Raw genomic sequence first — 20,415 nt, forward strand, 5'->3', positions numbered from 1 at the left:
TCCTTCTCAGTAGTGAACTGAACTTGTGTTTTTCCCTAGCAAGGGAGTGAGCCAGTTAATTGTGGTTTAGTGCCACCTCATTTGGGGGGATTAAAAAAAGGATGGGTGACAACTATTGACAATATTCTTATTTTTAGTAAAAGAAAGTGAGGAAAAAGAGGTGCTTCTGAAAACGAATCTTTCTGGTCGGCAGAGCCCAAGTTTCAAGCTTTCCCTCTCTAGTGGAACCAAGACTTCTCTCACCAGCCAGTCACCTGCAACCAATCTGCCTGGTTCGCCAGGCTCCCCGGGATCCCCAGGATCCCCAGGATCTCCAGGCTCTGTCCCTAAAAGTACATCTCAGACGGCAGCTATTACTACCAAGGTACATTCTGACTTCCAGGCCTGTGTCCTATCACCTTTCTCAACAGTAATCGTGACTAAGATTTCCTTTGGTTACCGTCTTTTGGAACTCATCTAACCTTTCTGAACGAGAGAGAATAATTCTCCCACTACTACCTGTATGTATGGAAAACTTGAGCAGTTTCTCAAAGGTTTTTATAACCAACACAAAAGGCTAAATGAATTATTATGGTTATTTGCATTTTAGAACTCAGGTTCAGATCTGTGTCAGAACATTTACAGAAATTTTAAAGTTATTCTTTACCAACTTTCCCAATTAGTACCCAGCTAAAGACTTGTGTGGAGGCAAGATCAATATCTGGACACTCCTAACACTGTTTTGTCAAGCAAGATTTATAAAAAAGAATTAACCATCTGTCATTAACATTTCATAAGAAAGGATCACAATTTTAACACCAAAAATGTGGACAAGACATAATCGCAGAATAAAAACCAATTCTTTTCGCTACCTCCTACTGTCCTGGATTAGCAGTTAACAGACTGGCATTTGGGATGGGTTGATCTAAACCAGGAACAGAGTGCCCCATATACAGTTCCTTTTACTTTGACATGAGCATGAGACCCCTGAGGGCTAAGAAGTGAATCCATGTTAAAATGAAGGTGTGGGCTGAGGGCAGAGCAGGGTGAATTTTTCCACACCCACCCACACAGAAGAGCTACAGTGGTTTCTGGCGAAGGCAGGGGTATAAAAGGATGCCAGGAGGAAAGGCAGAATCGCCTTCCTAACTTCTCAGTCTGCCCTTACTTCTAGTAGTCTATCTGTTGTAGTTTTCAAGATTTTGCTAATGCATTGTTAAGTCTTAGAAAAACAGTAATTATTAAATTGAAAAGGTTTTATCTCCTGGCTCATTTGCTAAATTTATAAACTAAAAATTTTATTATGGAAAATATAGGAAAAATACAATGACTTTCAGTTGCATATAATCTCACCATCCAGAAATAACCACATTTAGTACATAGGGGTGGGGGGCGGGAATCTGTATCTTTTACCTAGTGTTAAGGTTTTTTAGAAGCTACATTTTTCTTAACAGGGAGGCCTCGTGGGTCTGGTAGATTATCCCGATGATGATGAAGATGATGATGAGGATGAAGACAAGGAAGACACGCTGCCATTGTCAAAGAAAGCAAAGTTTGAGTCCTAATAATGGCAACGGCCTGTGATCAGTACCTGTTGAGAAAACTGGTTCTCCACCCCTCCCCCCTACAAAATCCACAACAAAGCAGTGGTCTCTTGTGAATGACTGAAACAGATCAGCCTCGCACACTTGACTTCTGCTCATCAAGTGCCAATTCAATGGAGCAGGAGGAGGGGATACTATACGTTTAGGGGAAAGACTTAAGCCTTTGAGCTCTCCAGCTTGGACCACACATTGCCCTTTTCTCAGGGAAGGAAAATGGAAACAAAAAGCCAACAGGGCAGGGGTTTTGTAAGTGGAACTCTGGATTGACTGGTCAGTTGCTACAATCAGAATATGATTTCTCGGACCACGTTTGAGACTTAGAAGAACAGGCTTTTGTGCCGTAATTCTTCTCCAGTTAAGAATGCCAGCAGTTTCTTTGTATGAAGAGACCTGCCTTTAAAATCACACGTTCTCAACATTTTAGTCACGCTACAACAGGTTTGGAAAACCTCTGGGGGAGGGGCGCATATAAAGTTTCCTCTTTTTTATCTGTTCCCTTTGCCCTTCAAACTGCAGATTTTTTTTTTTTAAAAAGTGGGGGGTGTGTCCCTACTTGATTAAAGATTGAGTGGAATTCTAGATGTGGTCATTTGTGTCATAATTTTTTTTGTTTCATTTTGTTTTTGATTTTTTTTCTCCCCTGAGTGTATGCTTAGTTGTTGAGTATATATATTTGGGACCATTAAAACTTTTTTTGATGTAATATAACCTAACGTTGTGCTGGTACCTGTTTTACCATGTGTAATTTTTGTTCACATCACAGTTCTTAATTTGTTTAGAGTTTTATGAAAGATGGTATAGTTTTTATTGACAAAAACAAAGTAATCTTACAACTATGTGCATACAAAAGCAATACTATTTTGTGACTAAATATTTTATATTAAAATTTACATCAGCAACTGTCGAGAATTCAGGGAAATAGAGTGGAATTTAAAATTTCAACAGTTTTGTTAAACCTAGAAACGTGAAATTAGTATTCCAAAGAGATTCTGAAATTTCATATCTTGGGAAAATGACGGTACATTAAATCAAAATTGAGGCTGGATGATTTAAAAATATTTGACTTTTGAATAATAAAAAGAAAAGTGAAGAGTAAGAGAAATTGTATTAGTTGTATGTTTCTTTTTTTTTTTTTAACCACTCCCTTTGGAATACCAGCTGGAGTTGTAAGTGGTGGTTCCTAATAAATACTTGGCCAAAGGACCATCAGATAATTCCCTTGTTACAACAGTATTCTTAAATAGGTTCTTTTTATGGTCTTAGGTGTGCTAAAATTAAGGAAATGAAAACATACTTTAATGTCACATTCCCTTTTTTAATAAGCTTTTAGAACTTACTGAAGAATGTGTTTGCAAATGTGAATAAAAATCCATACCCAGGAAAGGATACTTATTAAGTATCATCCACTTTGAGTGTCTAACAAGCACTGTGTGCTCTGTCTTCTCTTTTGCTTAGCCCTCCGTAAATTCAAACCTGTGGTACCAAAAACAAGGTTACACTGAATAGCTGGATAGAAAACCAGAAAGTGATAACTTGCTACAGTCACAAAACGAGTTTTATTGTTGGCTATTTTTTTAACAGAAATTTTAGGTGCATAATTAAGTATAAGAGTTTAAGTGTATTTCACTACAGTATAGAGCTACTTGTGAGTCCCAAGTTCTGGCTATTAATAATTGAAGTTAATCAAGTTACCTTGAAAATAAAAGAGAAGAAAGATCTTAAGTTTAATTATATTACGTCTTCCTTTGTGCCTTAACCATACTGACTTTTCTGGCTAGGCTCTTGGAACACTTACTTGTCTTGGTATTCTGAGGGTTCTTGAGAAGAGGGGAGGAGCATCCCATGTTTTCATAAATTCTGATCCAGTATTTAAAAAAAGCATTAACTATTGGCCCTCAACATGTAAGAGGTGCGCCTTCACTGACGGGACGGTTGCATTTTCTTAGCTATTAGTGATTACAGTTAATGAAGCAGAAAATTGACACAAGTTGCTGTAACAGAAATTAGGTCTAAAACAGCCTGTCACTTCATAGAGGGAGAACTTAGCAATAAATCGCTAGAAAGACACCACCACTGGAATTGACAAGTCCACCTGATTCAGAAGTCTGTGGTGTTGAACAGATACTGTCTTGGTAATGGATGTAAATACCATGGTGTGAACAGTTAGAAATTGTTATTTTCCATTTTAATGCTATGTATTGGCTCTTTTGCTCATGTTGCAATATTGAAAATGAAAAAAATAATTTCAATTCCCATGTGATTACCCAACAACTTCTGACAAAGACAGACTTATAATTAACTGCAGGAAACACCTTGATGTCCTGTCTTGCCCAGAAATGCTACCCTGGTTTTTTTTTTTTTTCTTATAGAATTGAAGCCTGACTCTACTCAAATCCTGCACACAATTTTCTCTAGAAGTCAATTTTTGTGAATTTGGAAATGAAGGAGAGGCATGGAATGGGGAAGCATTCCTATTTTTGTTCTTAATTGATTTAAAGCAGTAATGTTTGTAAAGTTTGCAAGATTAGAACAAGCAGTTTAAACTGGAAGATATTTTTAAGTGGAAAACCTCAGTCAACAGAGTTCTATATTTACCATAAATAACTTTAAAACTGCATTGTGAAAATCACTTGAAGGAAAATTCAGGACCTTCAAAATTCTTTATACAAGGTTGTATTAACTTTTTCTGCCCTAACATCCATTTTGAGCAAGAGGATTATAAAAACAAATTTTTATGGGATGGATTAATGTCTGCCTTTACACTGGGACGCTAAGAGAACATGAGGAAGTGGGGCAATAGTAAGTATACTGTGATACCCAGTGGTAAACCAGTTTGATTCCTCTTTGGCTTTAATGCTTCATCTTGGCTGTTGAGAATGATAAAAGGAAACTACGTGTAGAACACCTCTCTTCGGATAGATAAATGTCTACTGGAGTCGGGTGTCTCGGTCCTTAAAATAGCTCTGGTTGGAGAGACCAGTTTCCTTGACCTTTTCGCTGTCCTAGGTAAGTTCTTCCGCGGACTCAGGGAATACATGATGCTCCAACGTGATGCTAAGTGGGTTCTGGTTTAACGTACATTCCCGCTATATTAAAGAAACTGCTCTGGTGTATCACATTCTACCTGAATGGACCCTTTTCCATCCTTTTATTTCTTGACCCTTAGGTAAGAAATCCTAAAGCACATGGTGTTAACAGAGGCTAAGGTGTGGAGAGTAGCCAATACTGCCTTTCTATCCCCTGACAGCTCCCCTCTCTACCCTTTAAATGCTGGGATTCTCTACCACCTCACCTTGGGTGCTCAGCTTCCTAAGCTCCAGCCAGGGCACCTTCCTTTGCTATCCCTGACGCGATCATGCATGTTGGGCCCTAAGAGACTGCCTGAACCTGTCCTGCGCCCCTCTGAGTGCTCTTCCTGCCTTGCCTGCTGATAAACTCTTCATCTTTCAGCATTTGGAAGCGTGCCCCTGACACTGTTCCTTCCTTGAGGAAGGGGTTATATCCTTTTCAGCTTTGTCTCCATAGTATCTGGCATGATACCTAGCCCACAGATGGCCCTCTAAGATGTTTACTGGGTGAATGAAAAGAAGACCAAGTAATGTGCACACAGAATACACAGACTGGGAAAGTCTTTTGGCTGATGCCCTTGGAGAGTCACAAGTTTGACTCATTCTTGACGGACTCATTCTTGACCATAAGATTCCCTCTTTGTGGATGGAAAGGGAGGGCTTGAGGACCCTGTCCTGTCCTTTGTACCTTTGGGCCTTAGGTTAGTGATACCAACATGGGGCAATTTTAAGTTCACAGAATTACCCCATACGGAGTCATTTCAGCAACTCCTAAAATTCTATGTAAGCTTTCCTGGTCTGTTCCCTGGTTCCAGCATCTTTAACTCATTAACTATGTCTCTTACTGGGTCTTCAGATCTCGATCTTCATCTGTAAGTTCAGACCACTGCCTTTTATCACTGGACCTAGCCCTGAGCTACCAATTCCACAGAACACTCACCTACTGGGATTGGACTTTATTAAATCTCGTTCTCCTATTAAACTTTTATATCTCGGTATATTTCTTGGAATGTGAGATCCTAAAAGGCAGACCCAGATATATGTGATCCTCTTTGTGCGGCTATTAGTATAACAACACAGATGATAGGTAGGTAGATACGTAGATAGTAAACAGGTCGGGCAGAGAGATTTCCTGTGTAGAATCAATTGATACTTGTCCCAGGAATGATAAAGAGCCTGGAAAATGTGATCACTCAAAAATTACAGCACTTCATTTTAGCATGAAGTATCTTTCTACAGGAATCTGTTTCTGTTACCTTACAGAAAAAAGCAGATTAATCTTACCTTAATGTTACTGTAATTCATAAATTGCTACTTCAGGTTTTCTCATCCTAAATTGTAAAGCACTACTCCAGAGGAAGATAAGGAAATAATGAGACAGTTCATTAACCAACCTCCAAGATGGTTCTGTTGGGTTTGCACTGTGAGGTGGGAGTCCCATCAAAACCAAGAGCCCAGAAAAATTTAGCTTTTAGGATTCCAGGGTGGCTTTCAAAAAGTTTAGGTAGAGAATGTGAGGAATTGCTGTTAGTGAAAACATTTCACCCAAATCCACCCTGCCCCCACTGAAGCCCTTTGAGAACCTATTCTGGAAGGGTAATAGGGGTTGGGTGGGGTGGATAAAATAAACCAAAGAGACTGAGGGAGTACTCAGGAAATTTCACAATCTGTGCTCCATGCGTGTTGACTGATCAATGGAGTCTAAGAGCAAATTTCCTGGTAGAAATTGGTGAAAAGTTGAGAACATAGACAAAGTATTACAGAAACAGCACAGTCAGAAAGGCCTGGGTTTGAATTCTCACTCTGCTACTAAGACCTTAGGCAAGTTCCTTGAGCCTTGGTTTCCCCATCTCTCTAATGGAAGTGACGTCACAATACAAGTGTGAGGACTGCAGAATAGGTGTGTGTGTGTGTATGTGTGTGTGTGTGTTGTGTGTGGGGGGGGAGAGAGAGCGAGCAAGCGAGCAACTCCCAACGGTAGCTACTCAATGGAGGGTAGCTAATGTGTTGTATCACCACAGTCCACACCTGGGTGGAGATGGCTATGGTGTGAAACCTTCACAACCTGAAACTGCCTGTTTTTAGAAGTCACTCATAGTCTATGCAGTGTAGGGCTCAGTATACAATATACTGGTTAAGAGTACACATCCCAGAATGGCACAATAAGGAGCTTAGCAAATCCTCCCTCAAAAAGCAATTTAAAAACTGGGCAAAATTGTCAGAATGAACCATTTCAGGACTCTGGAAGTTAGCCAAAGACATATAACAAACTGAAAAAAGTTCGCTCAAGAATCTCAGTAAGAGGGGTGCCTCGGCTTGGTTGAGCGTCCGACTCTTGATTTCAGCTCAGGTCATGATCTCAGGGTCATGAGCTCAAGCTCCACACCAGGCTCTGCGCTTAGCGGGGAGTCTGCTTCAGATTCTTTTTCTCCCTCTCTCTCTGCTCCCCCCCCCCCCCCCCCCCCGCCAAATAAATCTTAAAAAAAAAATTTGTAAGAACAGTGAACAGTCTGTGGCATTTTGGTCTGGGGTTACTCCCATCCCCACCCTCCCCCACTCCCTCAGCTCAACCTGCTAGTGGTCCTGCCAGAGCAGGTCAGCTGTGAACACACTTTCATAACTGGAAGTGGCTCACTCCGAGTGCAGGAAAACACACATACTGAGTTGTTCACAGAAACAGTAGCTTGACCAAGAGAAAAAAGATGATTCAAATTATTAAATTCAGAAATGAAAGACATTTGGTTGGGGCCACTGTTACCAACTTTACAGAAATAAAAAAATTTCCTTTATAGTTCTTAATTTGAGAGAGAGAGTGTGTGCACGCAAACAGGGAGGGGCAGAGGGAGAGACAATCTGAAGCAGACTCTGCACTGAGTGGGAATGGGGAGCCTGACGCAGGGCTTGATCCACCACGACCATGAGATCATGACCTGAGCTGAAACCAAGAGTTGGACGCTTAACCGACTGAGCCACCCAGGCGCCCCAATTATATTATGATTAACTGTATACCAATAAATTGACTAACTTAGATAAAATGGAAGATTGCTGAAAGACACAAAGTACTGAAATTAACCCAAGAAGAAACAGGCAAAAATCTGAACAGACCAGTAATCAAAAACTTCCCAACAAAAGTCCAGTACCAGATGGCCACACTGGTGAATTCTACCAAATATTTAAAGAATAATTAATATCAATTATCAAATTCTTCCACAAATCAGAAGAGGAAGGATCACTTCCAAACTCATTTTACAAGGCCCGCATTGCCCGGATATCAAAATCAGACAAGGACACCACAAGAAAGGAAAAATGACAAGCTAATATCGCCAATGAGCACTGACGCCAAAATCATCAACAACATACATTATCAAACCAAATTCAACAATACATTCGAAGGATCAAACACCATGATCACCTGGGATTTATTCCAGGTCTATAGGGATGGTTCAACATCCACAAATCAATCAATGTGATACATCAATAAAATGAAAGATAAAAATCACACGATCATCTCCATGGATACAGAAAAAGCATCTGACAAAATTCATCTGATTATGATTAAAACTCTCAGAAAAACGGGTATATATAGAGAGCAGACACTTCAACATAATAAAGGCCACATAGGACAAGCCCACAGCTAACATCGTGCTCAACGGTGAAAAGCTAAAAGCTTTTCCTCTAAGATCAGGGACAAGACAAGGATGCCCACTCTTGCCACTATTGCTCAGTATAGTACTGAAAGTACTGGAAGTCCCAGCCAAAAATATTAGGCAAAAAGAAAAATAAAAGACATCCAATTAGAAAGGAAGTCAAATTGTCAGTATTTGCAGAAGACAGGATATTATAGAGGCTCCACTAAAAATCTTAGAAGTAGTAAACAAATTCAGTAAAGATGCAGAATACAAAATCAATATATAAAATACAAATATATTTATATATATATATATTTTAAAGATTTTATTTATTTATTTGAGAGAGAGAGAATGAGAGAGAGCACATGAGAGGGGGGAGGGTCAGAGGGAGAAGCAGACTCCCTGCCGAGCAGGGAGCCCGATGCGGGACTCGATCCAGGGACTCCAGGATCATGACCTGAGCTGAAGGCAGTCGCTTAACTGACTGAGCCACCCAGGCACCCCCAAATATATTTATATTTTATAATATATAAAATTCTGTTGCATTTCTACACACTAATGACAAACTCAGACAGCGAAATTAGGGCTCAGGACCAAGGTAGAGTAGGAAGATCCTGAGCTCACCTCCTCCCACAGACACCCAACTCTATACCTACATACAGAACCACCACCTCTGGGGAGGAACTAAGACCAGCAGAACAGATCACACCCAACCAAGGATATAAGATAAAGCCACACAGGGCGCCTGGGTGGCTCAGTCGGTTAAGCGACTGCCTTCGGCTCAGGTCATGATCCTGGAGTCCCGGGATCGAGTCCCGCATCGGGCTCCCTGCTCAGCAGGGAGTCTGCTTCTCCCTCTGACCCTCCTCCCTCTCGTGCTCTCTGTCTCTCATTCTCTCTCTCGCAAATAAATAAATAAAATCTTTAAAAAAAAAAAAAAAGCCACACGACAGGATGGAGGGGTGGAGATGTGGTTTGGTCAGGACCCACAACCCCACAAATATAGAGGTTCTTCCTGAAGAACGAGGGGTCTGGGCTCCACAGCTTGGGGACCTGCCCTGGGAAGATGAGCCCCATAGCACCTGGCTTTGAAAATGGAGGGAGGGGCTTAATGCCTGGGAAGAGCCTTCTGCTCTCAAACGGTGCCCCCCACATCTCGCTCTGAGTCCCTGTGCAGAGGCAGCACTTTGAAAAGTGCCTGGGTTCCATGTGAAGGAAATCCACTCTCTAATTTAGGGCATTGCCAGAGGGGCAGGGATCCACTGGAACGTTCCCTGGTAATGTAAGACCTGGTGGGCGCCCTTTTGGGGGCTAGTGGGGCAGGGCACTTACCTTCCACCGGCAGGCACCATTTCTGAATGTCTCCAGCTACTGTGCCAGCCCTGCTCACCCCTCCCTGGTGCTCCCCTGAGGACGTGTTCTGCCAACCCACTTGATAGGCCTGGAGCCCCTCGCAAGTGGCTCTCTGCCCCACCTCACGTGGCGGGCGGGCTCAGCCAGCACCGGGGCCCTGCAGAGCGCCCTTAACCCACACGGCAACGTGCCTGCACCTGTGGCGGCTAGGTGCCCAGGCAGGCAAGCCAAGGCCATGCTTGCACCTGAGCACACCCAGGCCAGACCGGTCGCAGCGGGACCTCACAGGCCATCACTCTGCGGGACAGCCCCACACGCCAGCAAGCCTGCACCTGCTGTGACCCAACAGACACTCTGAGGGCACCTGGCTTGGGTGACCAGGGAGGTTTGTGCTACTGGGTCCCAAAGGACACCTTCTGCATAAAGCCACTCCTTCGAAACCGGGGGAACTAACTGACCTACCTAATACGTAATAATTAGAGAATTGGGCAAAATGAGGAGACAAAGGAATATGTTCAAAATGAAAGAACAAGACAAAACCTCAGGAAAAAAAGGAAACATAAGAAATCAACCTCATAAAGAGTTAAAAGTAACAGTCATAAGGATGGATGCTCAATGAACTTCAGTGAAGAACAGATGAACACAGTGAGAACTTCAACAAACAGAAAATATAAAAGGGAACCAACCAGAGCTGAAAAATATATTAAAAAATAAAAAAATACACTAGATAGAATCAACAGCAGATAAGAGGATACAGAACAGATCAGTGATCTGGAAGACAGGGTAGTGAAAATCATTCCAGCTGAACAGCAAAAAGAAAAAAAGAACATTAAAAAATGAGGATAGGCTAAGGAACCTCTAAGACAACATCAAGCATATTAACATTCACATTATAGAGGTCCCAGAAAAAGAAGAAAGGGGCAGAAAACTTATTTGAAGAAATAATAGCTGGAAACTTCCCTAACCTGGGAAAGAAAAGACATCAGGCCCAGGAAACACAGAGAGACCCAAATAAGATGAGCCCAAGGAGTCTACACCAAAACAGATAATAACCAAAATGTCAAAAATTAAAGAGAATCTTAAAAACAGTAAGAGAAAAAGCAACTAGTTATATAAAAGGGAAACCCCATAAGGCTATCAGCTGATTTTTCAGCAGAAACTTCAGGCAAGTAGGGAGTGGTAGGATATATTCAAAGAGGAAAAAGGGAAAAACCAACAACCAACCATACTCCACCTGGCAAGGTTATCATTCAGAATTGAAGGAGAAATAAGAGTTCCCCAAAGAAACAAAAGTTAAAGAAGTTCATCACTACTAAGCCAGCCTTACAAGTAATGTTAAAGGGACTTCCTTAAATGGAAAAGAAAAGGCCATAATATAAGAAAATTATAAAAGGTAAGAAGATCTCACAAAAGCAAACATGAAGGTAACAGATCAATCACTTATAAAGCTAGCATAAACAGATCAGTCACTTATAAAGCAAGCATGAACGTTAAAAAGACAAAATAAAATAAATTATAGCCACAAAAATTAGGTAAGGATCTACACAATAAAAATTGGACAATACGACATCATACACATAAAACATGGAGGGGAGGGGAGGAAAAATATAGTGCTTTCAGAACGTGCTCGAACGTAAGTAATCATCAACTTAAAATAAATGGTTGTGTATGTAGGATGTTCTGTATGAACCTCATGGTAACCACAAACCAAAAAACTCAAAAAATAGACATACACAAAAAATAAAGGAATCCAAGCATAACGCTAAAGAAAGTCATTAAATCATAAAAGAGTAAGAGAAGAACAGAGAAGCATGACAAAAACAGCCAGAAAACAACAAAATGTAAACCAATAATACATACCTACTAATAATTACTTTGAAAGTGACTGAATGGATAAAACAAACACAAAAACAGGACCCATCTATGTACTGCCTGCAAGAGACTCACTTCAAGCCTAAAGACAAATACAGACTGAAAGAAAAGGGATGGAAAAAGATATTCCATGCAAATGGAAGTGAAAAAAAAAAAAAAAAGCAGCTTAGCAGTACTTAAATAGACTTTAAAATAAAGACCATACCAAGAGACAATAAGGTCATTCTGTAATGATAAAGGGATCAATCCAACAATAATATAGTAATTGTGATGATGTATTCACCCAACATAGGAGCACCTAAATATATAAAGCAAACATTAACAAACATAGTAAGGGAAACTGACAGTAATGCAGTAATAGTAGGGGACTTTAACACCCGATTTATATCAATGGATAAAGCATCCAACAGAAAAATCAATAAGGAAACAGTGGCTTTGAATGACACCTTAGCCGAAATAGACTTAACAGTTATAGAACATCCCATCCAAAAAACCACAGAATACATACCTTTTCAAGCACACATGGAAAAATCTCCAAGATAGATCACACGGTAGCCCACATAACAAGTCTCAATAAGTGTAAGAATACTGAAATTATATCAAGCATTATTTCTGACCATGCTGGCATGAAACCAGAACCAATTCAAGGAAAAAACTGGGAAAACACAAACATGTGAGGCTAAACAACATGCTATTAAACAACCAATGGGTCAACAAAGAAATCAAAGATGAAATAAAAAAAAATACCTTCAGACAAATGAAAATGGAAACACAAAATCTATGAGGTGCAGCAAAAACAGTTCTAAGAGGGAAGTTTACAGTGATACAGACCCACCTCAAGAAAAAAGAAAAATCTCAAACAATCTAACCTGATACCCAAAGAACTACAAAAAGATGGGACTGGAGGAGATTATGCTAACTGAAATAAGTCAAGCAGAAAAAGTCAATCATCATATGGTACCACTTATTTATGGAACATAAGGAATAGTATGGAGGACAGTAGGAGAAGGAAGGGAAAAATGAAGGGGGGGGAATCAGAGGGGGAGATGAACCAGGAGAGACTATGGACTCTGAGAAACAAACTGAGGGTTCTAGAGGGGAGGGGGGTGGGGGGATGGGTTAGCGTGGTGATGGGTATTAAGGAGGGCACATACTGCATGGAGCTCCAGGTGTTATACGAAAACAGTGAATCATGGAACAGTACATCAAAAACTAATGATGTACTGTATGGTGACTAACATAATAAAATAAAATTAAAAATAAAATATATATTAAAAAAAAAGGCGCCTGGGTGGCTCAGTTGGTTAAGCGACTGCCTTCGGCTCAGGTCATGATCCTGGAGTCCCGGGATCGAGTCCCGCATCGGGCTCCCTGCTCAGCAGGGAGTCTGCTTTTCCCTCTCCCTCTGCCTTCCACTCCCCTGCTTATTCCCTCCCTCTCTCTCTCTTCCTCTTTCTCAAATGAATAAAATCTTTAAAAAAAAAAAAGAATAAGCAAAGTCCAAACTTAGAAGGAAGGAAATAATAAAGAGCAGAGTGGAAATAAATGAAATAAAGACTAAGAAACAATAGAAATGATCAGTGAAACTAAGAGCTAGTTCTCTGAAAAGATAAGCATTTAGGCAAAGTCATCCCGAAAAAAGAGGACTCAAAATCAGAAATTAAACAGAAGTTACAACTAATACCCCAGAAACACAAAGGACAAGACACCAGTGGAAACAATTATATGCCAGCAAATGGGATTTCCTTTAAGAAATGGATAAATTCTGAGAAATATACAAAATTCCACAACTCAAACCACCTGAGGAAATTACTATTAATGAAATTTAATCAATAATCAAAACTTTACAATGAACAGAGGCCCAGGACCAGACAGCTACACAGGTGAATTCTACTAATTTAAAGAGTTAATGCCTATCCTCAGACTATTCCAAAAAACTGAAGAGGAATGAACACTTCCAAACTTCTATGAGGCCAGCATTACACTGATACCAAAACCAAAGACACCACAAGAGAAACTTATACGCCAATATTCCTGATAAACACCGATGCAAAAATCCTCAACATAATATTAACAAACCAAATGAACAATACATTAAAAGGATCATACACTACAATCAAGTGGAATTTAATCCAAGGATGCAAGGATGGTTCAATATTCATAAACCTCCCATGTGATACATTAACCAAAGGTAAAAATCATATGATCATCTCAATAGATGCAGAGAAAGAATTTGACAAAATTCAATATCCAGTCATGATTTAAGAAAAAAAAAAAAAAAACTGAGAAAAGTGAATATAGAGGGAACATATCTCAACATAATAAAGGCCAAATATGATAAACCACATTCAATGGTAACATCATAATCAATGGTAAAAAGCTGAAAGCTTTTCCTCTAAGATCAGAAATAAGACAAGGATGCCCACTCCTGCTAATTTTATTCAACAAAGCATTGGAAGTCTAAGCCACAGCAATCAGACAAGAAATAACAAGACATCCAAATTGGAAAAGAAGTAAAACTCACTATTTGCAGATGACATGATACTCCATATAGAAAATCCTGGACTCCATAAAACAGTACTAGAATAAATGAATTCAGTGAAGTTGAAGGATACAAAATTAATATACAGAAATCTGTTTCACTTCTATACACTAAAACACTACCCAAAAGAGAAATTAAGAACACCATTCACAACTGCATCCAAACAATAAACAAAAACAAACAAACCTAGGAATAAATTTAACCAAGGTGAAAGACCTGTAGTCTGAAAACCAGAAGATATTAATGAAAGACACTGAAGGGGACACAAATAAATGGAAAGACATACCATGCTCATGGTTTGAGACAATTAGTAGTGTTAAAATGTCTGCACTACCCAAAGCAATCTAAAGATTCAATGCAATCTCCATTAAAATAATCATTGTAGAAATGCAAATCAAAACCTCAATGAGATATCAACTCACACCTGTCAAAATGGCTAGTATCAAAAAGACAACAAGTGTTGGCAAAGATGTGAAGAAAAGAGAACCCTTATGTATTGTTGGTGGCAATGCAAAATGGTACATACACGATGGAAAACAGTATGGAGGTTCCTCAAAAACATTGAACATAAAACTGGCGTATGAACTAACAGTTCCACTACTGGGTATTATCATAAGAAATCAAAAACACTAATTCAAAAAGATACATGCACCCTTTTGCTTGTAGCAGCATTATTTACAGTAGCCAAAATATGGAAGCAGCCTAAGGGTCCTTCCATTAATAGATGAATGAAAGAGATATGGTATAGTGTGTACACACACACACACACACACACACACACACACACACACACTGGAATATTACTTGGCCTTAAAAAGAATGAAATCTCCCATCTTCAGTAACATGGATTGACCCAGAAAGTATCATGCTCAGTGAAATAAGTCAGACAGAGAAAGACAAATTATGCAAAAAAGTGTGATTTTACTTATATGTGGAACCAAAAAAACCCAAAAGAAATGAACAAACAAAACAGAAACAGATTCACTGATGCAGAGAACAATGTGGTGGTTGCCAGACAGGAATAGGGTGGGTGATGGGAAAAGTACAGTAAAGAGATTAAAAGGTACAAACTTCTGGTTATAGAGTAACTAAGACACAGAGCTACAATGTACAGATAGGAAAGAGAGTGAACAATAGGTAACAACTTTGCATGGTGACAGATGGTAGCAAGACTTACCATGGTGATCACTTTGTAATATACATATACATATATATATGTTGTACACCTACAGCTAATATAATATTCTATGTCAACTAGAATAAAAAAAGAAATTAAGAAAACCATCCCATTCACAACTGCACCAAAAAGAAAACAGCTAGAAATAAATTTAAACAAGAAGGTGAAAAACCTATACATGAAAACTATATAAGACATTGATGAAAGAAATTGAAGACACACAGAAAAGGGGAAATATTCTGTACTCATAAATTAGAAAAAAATAGTTGTTAATATGTCCATACTACCCAACACAATCCACAGATTCAATGCAATCCCTATCAAAATTCCAATGGCACTTTTTGCAGAAATAGAAAAAACAATGCTAAAATTTGTATGGAACTACAAAAGACCCCAAATACCCAAAGCAATCCTGGGAAAGAAGAACAAAGGGGAAGGTTTCACACTTCCTGTTTCAAACTATATTACAAAGCTATAATAATCAAAAGAATAGGATACTGGCATAACAACAGAAGCATAGATCAATGGAACAGAATAGAGAGCCCATAAATAAACCCACAAATATATGCTTAATTAATTTACAACAGAGGGCAAGAATATACAATGGGAAAAGGACAGTCTCTTCAATAAGTGGTGCTGAGAAAACTGGATAATCACATAAAAGAATGAAACTGGACCACTAACTTACAGCATATGCAAAAATTAACTCAAAATGGATTAAAGACTTGAACATAATACCTGAAACCATAAGAACTCCTAGAAGAAAGCATAGGCAATAAATTCCTTGAGATGAGTTTTGATATTTTGGGTCTGACACCAAAAGGAAAGGCAACAAAAGCAAAAAATAAACCAGTGGGACTATATCACACTAAAATGCTTCTACACAGCAAAGGAAACCATCAACAAAATGCAAAGGCAACCTATATTAAGTGGGAGAAAATATTTGCACACCATATCCAATCAAGGATTAATATGCAAAATATACAAAGAACTCATACAACTCGATACCAAACACAGCCCCAAACAATCTAATTAAAAAGTAGGCAGAAGATCTGAATAGACGTTTTTCCAAAAAGACAAACTGATTGCCACAAGCACTTGAAAAAATGCTCAACATCACTAATCACCTGGAAATGCAAATAAAAACCAAAAGGAGATCTCACCTCACTCTTGCTAGAATAGTTATTATCAAAAAGAGATAATTAGGCTGGTGAGAATGTGGAGAAAAGGGAACCCTTGTACACTGATGGTGTGACTATAAAATTATGCCACCATTGGAAAAAGGATGGAGATTCCTCAAAAAATTACACAGAGAATTATCATATGATCTAATAATTCCACTTCTGCATATCCAAAGGAAATGAAAACACCATACACCCCCATATCACTGCAGCCTTCCTTACACTAGCCAAGACATAGAAGCAAGAACAGATAAAGAAAATGTGGTACATACATACGATGGAATATTCAGCCATAAAAAAAGGGAAATCTTGCCATTTGCAACAACATAGATGGATCCTAAGGGCATTATACTAAGTGAAATAAGTCCAAAAAAGACAAACATGATCTCCCATGTGGAATCTTTAAACAAATAAACTGACAGAGAACACACTGGTGGTTGCCGGAGGTGGGGAGTGGAGGGTGATGAGAGGAGTCAAAAGGTACAAGCTTCCAGTTATAAAATAAGTAAATTATGGGGATGTCATGTACAGCAGGGTGACTACAGTTAGAAATATTGTAGTATAGTATATTTGAAAGTTGCTAAGAGAGTAGATCCTAAAAGTTCTTGTCACAAAATAAAAAATTTGGGGAGGAGCAAGATGGCGGAGGAGTAGGAGACCTGGATTTCGTCTCCTCTCAGGAATTCAGCTGGATAGGGATCAAACCATTCTGAACACCTACAAACTCAACAGGAGATCGAAGAAAAGAAGAGCAACAACTCTCTCATCAGAAAAGCGACCACTTTCTGGAAGGTAGGACGTGCGGAGAAGTGAATCCGAGGCGATATTCGGGAGGATAGACGGCGGGGGAGGGGCCTCTGTCGGCCGCTTCTGGCAAGTGATAGAGCCGCGGAGCACAAAATCGGAACTTTTAGAGTCTGCTCCGCTGAGGGACGTCGCTCCGGTGGCTAAGCAGGGGGTGGAACCCTTGCGGGACAGTGTGGGCTCAGGACCCTCGGGGTCACAGAAAGACCGGGGGTGCCTGAGTGTGGCAGAGCTCCCAGGTATCGGAGCGGGAAGCCGGCTGCAGAGACGGAGCCGAGGCACGGGCTCTCAGCTCGGGGTGGCCATAAACCGTGATCCGCGGCACAGTCGGGCCCCTGCTCCTCCAGCAGGGACCCAACAAGCGGCAGATCCGGGGAGACTCACCTTCCTCCCCCGGGAGGAGCCGCGCGGGAGTGCACCGCAGGGATCTGCTGGGTTTGGAGACTCCACCCGGGGTCGGGTGCCAGAGATAGAAACGCGCGGTCACAGGCCGGGTGAGCAGGGAGTGCGGGCGGAGACCGGGGAGACGGGAGTGACTGACTGCTTTTCTCTAGGGGCTCACTGAGGAGCGGGACCCCGAGTTCTCGGCTCCTCCGGGCGGAGATTGGGAGGCCGCCATTTTCACTCTCCGCCTCCAAAGCTGTACAGAAAGCTCCCAGGGAACAAAAGCCCCGGAGAGCAAACCCGAGCAGATTACTTAGCCGGGAGGGGGCAAGGGCGGGCCAATTCCGCCTCCAGCAGAGACATTTGGAAACCACGGCAACAGGCCCCTCCCCAGAAGAACAGCGAGAACAGCCAGCCAAGACCAAGTTTACCGATCAATGGGAATGGCAGAACTCCAGCGCTAGGGGAATACTGCACATAGAATTCATTGAGCATTTGCCTTTGGCTCAGGTCATGGTCCCAGGGTCCTGGGATTAAACCCCCCATCAGGCTCCCTGCTCAGTGGGAAGCCTGCTTCTCCCTCTCCCACTCCCCCTGCTTGTGTTCCCTCTCTTGCTGTGTCTGTCAAATAAATTAAAAAAAAAAAAAATCTTAAAAAAAAAAAAAATCTTAAAAAAAAAAAAGAATTCATGGGTTTTTTCCCCATGATTCTTTAGTCTTTCAATTTTAATTTTTTTAAAAATTTTTTCTTTCCTTTTCTAACCAATTTCTTATTTTATCAACTCCTTTTCTAAATCTTTTTAATTTGCATTTTTACAGTTACATCCTATCCCTTCATTGTATTTAATCTTATTTTTGTGTATAAGCTTTTCTTTACAATTTTGACATGTAGTTTCTTCTAACAAACTGACCAAAATACACTCAGGAGATAGTGTACTGCTCTGTTCTGTTCAACTGTTTATATCCCTTCCTTTTTTGTTGTTGTTAGTTTATTTCTTTTGTTTTTTTCTTGTCTTTTAATTTTCATTTTTATGTTACATTCTACCCTTTCATTGTATCTAATTTTATTTTTGTACATAAATTTTTCTTTCTTACAATTTTGGGATCTAGTTTTCTTTCTTTACAATTTTGGGATCTATTTTGGGACCAAAATACACACAGAATCCAGTGTATTGCTCTTCTCTGCTCACATGTCTGATTATATATATATATTTTTTTAAAGATTTTATTTATTTATTCATGAGAGACAGAGAGAGAGAAGCAGAGGGAGAAGCAGGCTCCCAAGGAGCAGGGAGCCCGATGTGGGACTCGATCCCAGGACCCTGGGATCATGACCTGAGCCGAAGGCAGACGCTTAACCATCTGAGCCACCCAGGTGCCCCTGATTATATTCTTTTTTTCTCCCCCCTACCGCCCCCCGCAGTTTCGGGTCTCTTCTGATTTGTTTAGTGTATATTTCTCTGGGGTCACTGTTGCCATCTTAGTATTTTATTCTCTCGTTCATCTATTCTTCTCTGGACAGAATGACAAGAGGGAAAAACTCACCTCAAAAAAAGAGGCAGTACTGACTGCCAGGGACCTAATCAGGATGGACATAAGTAAGATGTCAGGACTAGAGTTCAGAATAACAGTTATAAAGCTACTAGCTGGCCTTGAAAAAAAGCATAGAAGACATTATAGAATCCCTTTCTGAAGAAATAAAAGAACTAAAATATAACCAAGTCAAAATCAAAAAGGCTATTAATGAGATGCAATAAAAAATGGAGGCTCTAACTGCTAGGATAAATGAGGCAAAAGGGAGAATTAGTGATATAGAAGACCAAATGATGGAGAATAAAAAGGCTGAGAAAAAGATAGAAACACCTACTGGATCACAAGGGGAGAATTCAAGAGGTAAGTGATACCATAAAGCAAAATAATACTAGAATAATTGGGATCCCAGAAGAAGAGGAAAGAGAGAGAGGAGCGGAAGGTATACTGCAGCAAATTAGAGCAGAGAACTTCCCTAATTTGTGGAAGGAAACGGGCATCAAAATCCAAGAGGCACAAAGAACCCCCCTCAAAATCAATAAAAATAGGTCAACATCCCAACATCTAATAGTGAAACTTACAAATCTGAGAGACAGAGAAAATCATGAAAGCAGCTGGGGAAAAGAGGTCTGTAACCTACAAAGGTAGAAACATTAGATCAGCAGCAAACCTTCCACAGAGACTTGGCAGGCCAGAAACGACTGGCAGGATATATTCAAGGTGCTAACTGAGAAAAATATGCAGCCAAGAATACTTTATCCAGCTAGGATGTGATTCAAAATAGAAGGAGTGATAAAAAGTTTCCAGGACAAACAGAAACTAAGAATTTGTGATCACCAAACCAGCCCTACAAGAAATATTAAAAGGGATTCTCTAAGCAAAGAGAGAGCCCAAAAGTAACATAGACCAGAAAGGAACACAGACAATATGCAGTAACAGTCACCTTACAGGCAACACAATGGCACTAAATTCATCTTTCAATAGTTACTCTGAATGTAAATGGGCTAAATGTTCCAATCAAAAGACAAAGGGTATCAGATTGGATAAAAAAGCAAGACCCATCAATATGCTGTCTGCAAGAGACTCACTTTAGACCCAAAGACACCTCCATATTTAAAGTGAGAGGGTGGAAAACCATTTACCATGCTAATGGACATCAAAAGAAAGCTGGGGTGGCAATCCCCAGATCAGACAAATCAGATTTTAAACCAAAGACTGTAGTAAGAGATGAGGAAGGACACTATATCATAATTAAAAGGTCTATCCAACAAGAAGATCTAACAATCATAAAT

At 40.1% G+C, this 20,415-nt stretch overlaps 1 protein-coding gene across 3 annotated transcripts in view; it reads left to right on the forward strand.

Moving 5' to 3' along the window:
- Positions 1-2,286, forward strand: part of PPP4R3A (protein phosphatase 4 regulatory subunit 3A) — a 37,434-nt gene extending 35,148 nt beyond the window's left edge. For all 3 annotated transcript variants that reach the window (XM_021679820.1, XM_021679821.2, XM_044917785.1), the window contains 2 exons: positions 138-364; positions 1,434-2,286. In XM_021679820.1, the coding sequence (XP_021535495.1) occupies positions 138-364; positions 1,434-1,544 (338 nt within the window). In that variant the 3' untranslated portion in view covers positions 1,545-2,286. The remainder of the gene's footprint in view (positions 1-137; positions 365-1,433) is intronic.
- The last annotated feature ends 18,129 nt before the right edge of the window (positions 2,287-20,415 follow it).

This window comes from Neomonachus schauinslandi, chromosome 9 (assembly GCF_002201575.2).
Source record: "Neomonachus schauinslandi chromosome 9, ASM220157v2, whole genome shotgun sequence".
NCBI classification, from domain to species: Eukaryota; Metazoa; Chordata; class Mammalia; order Carnivora; family Phocidae; genus Neomonachus; species Neomonachus schauinslandi.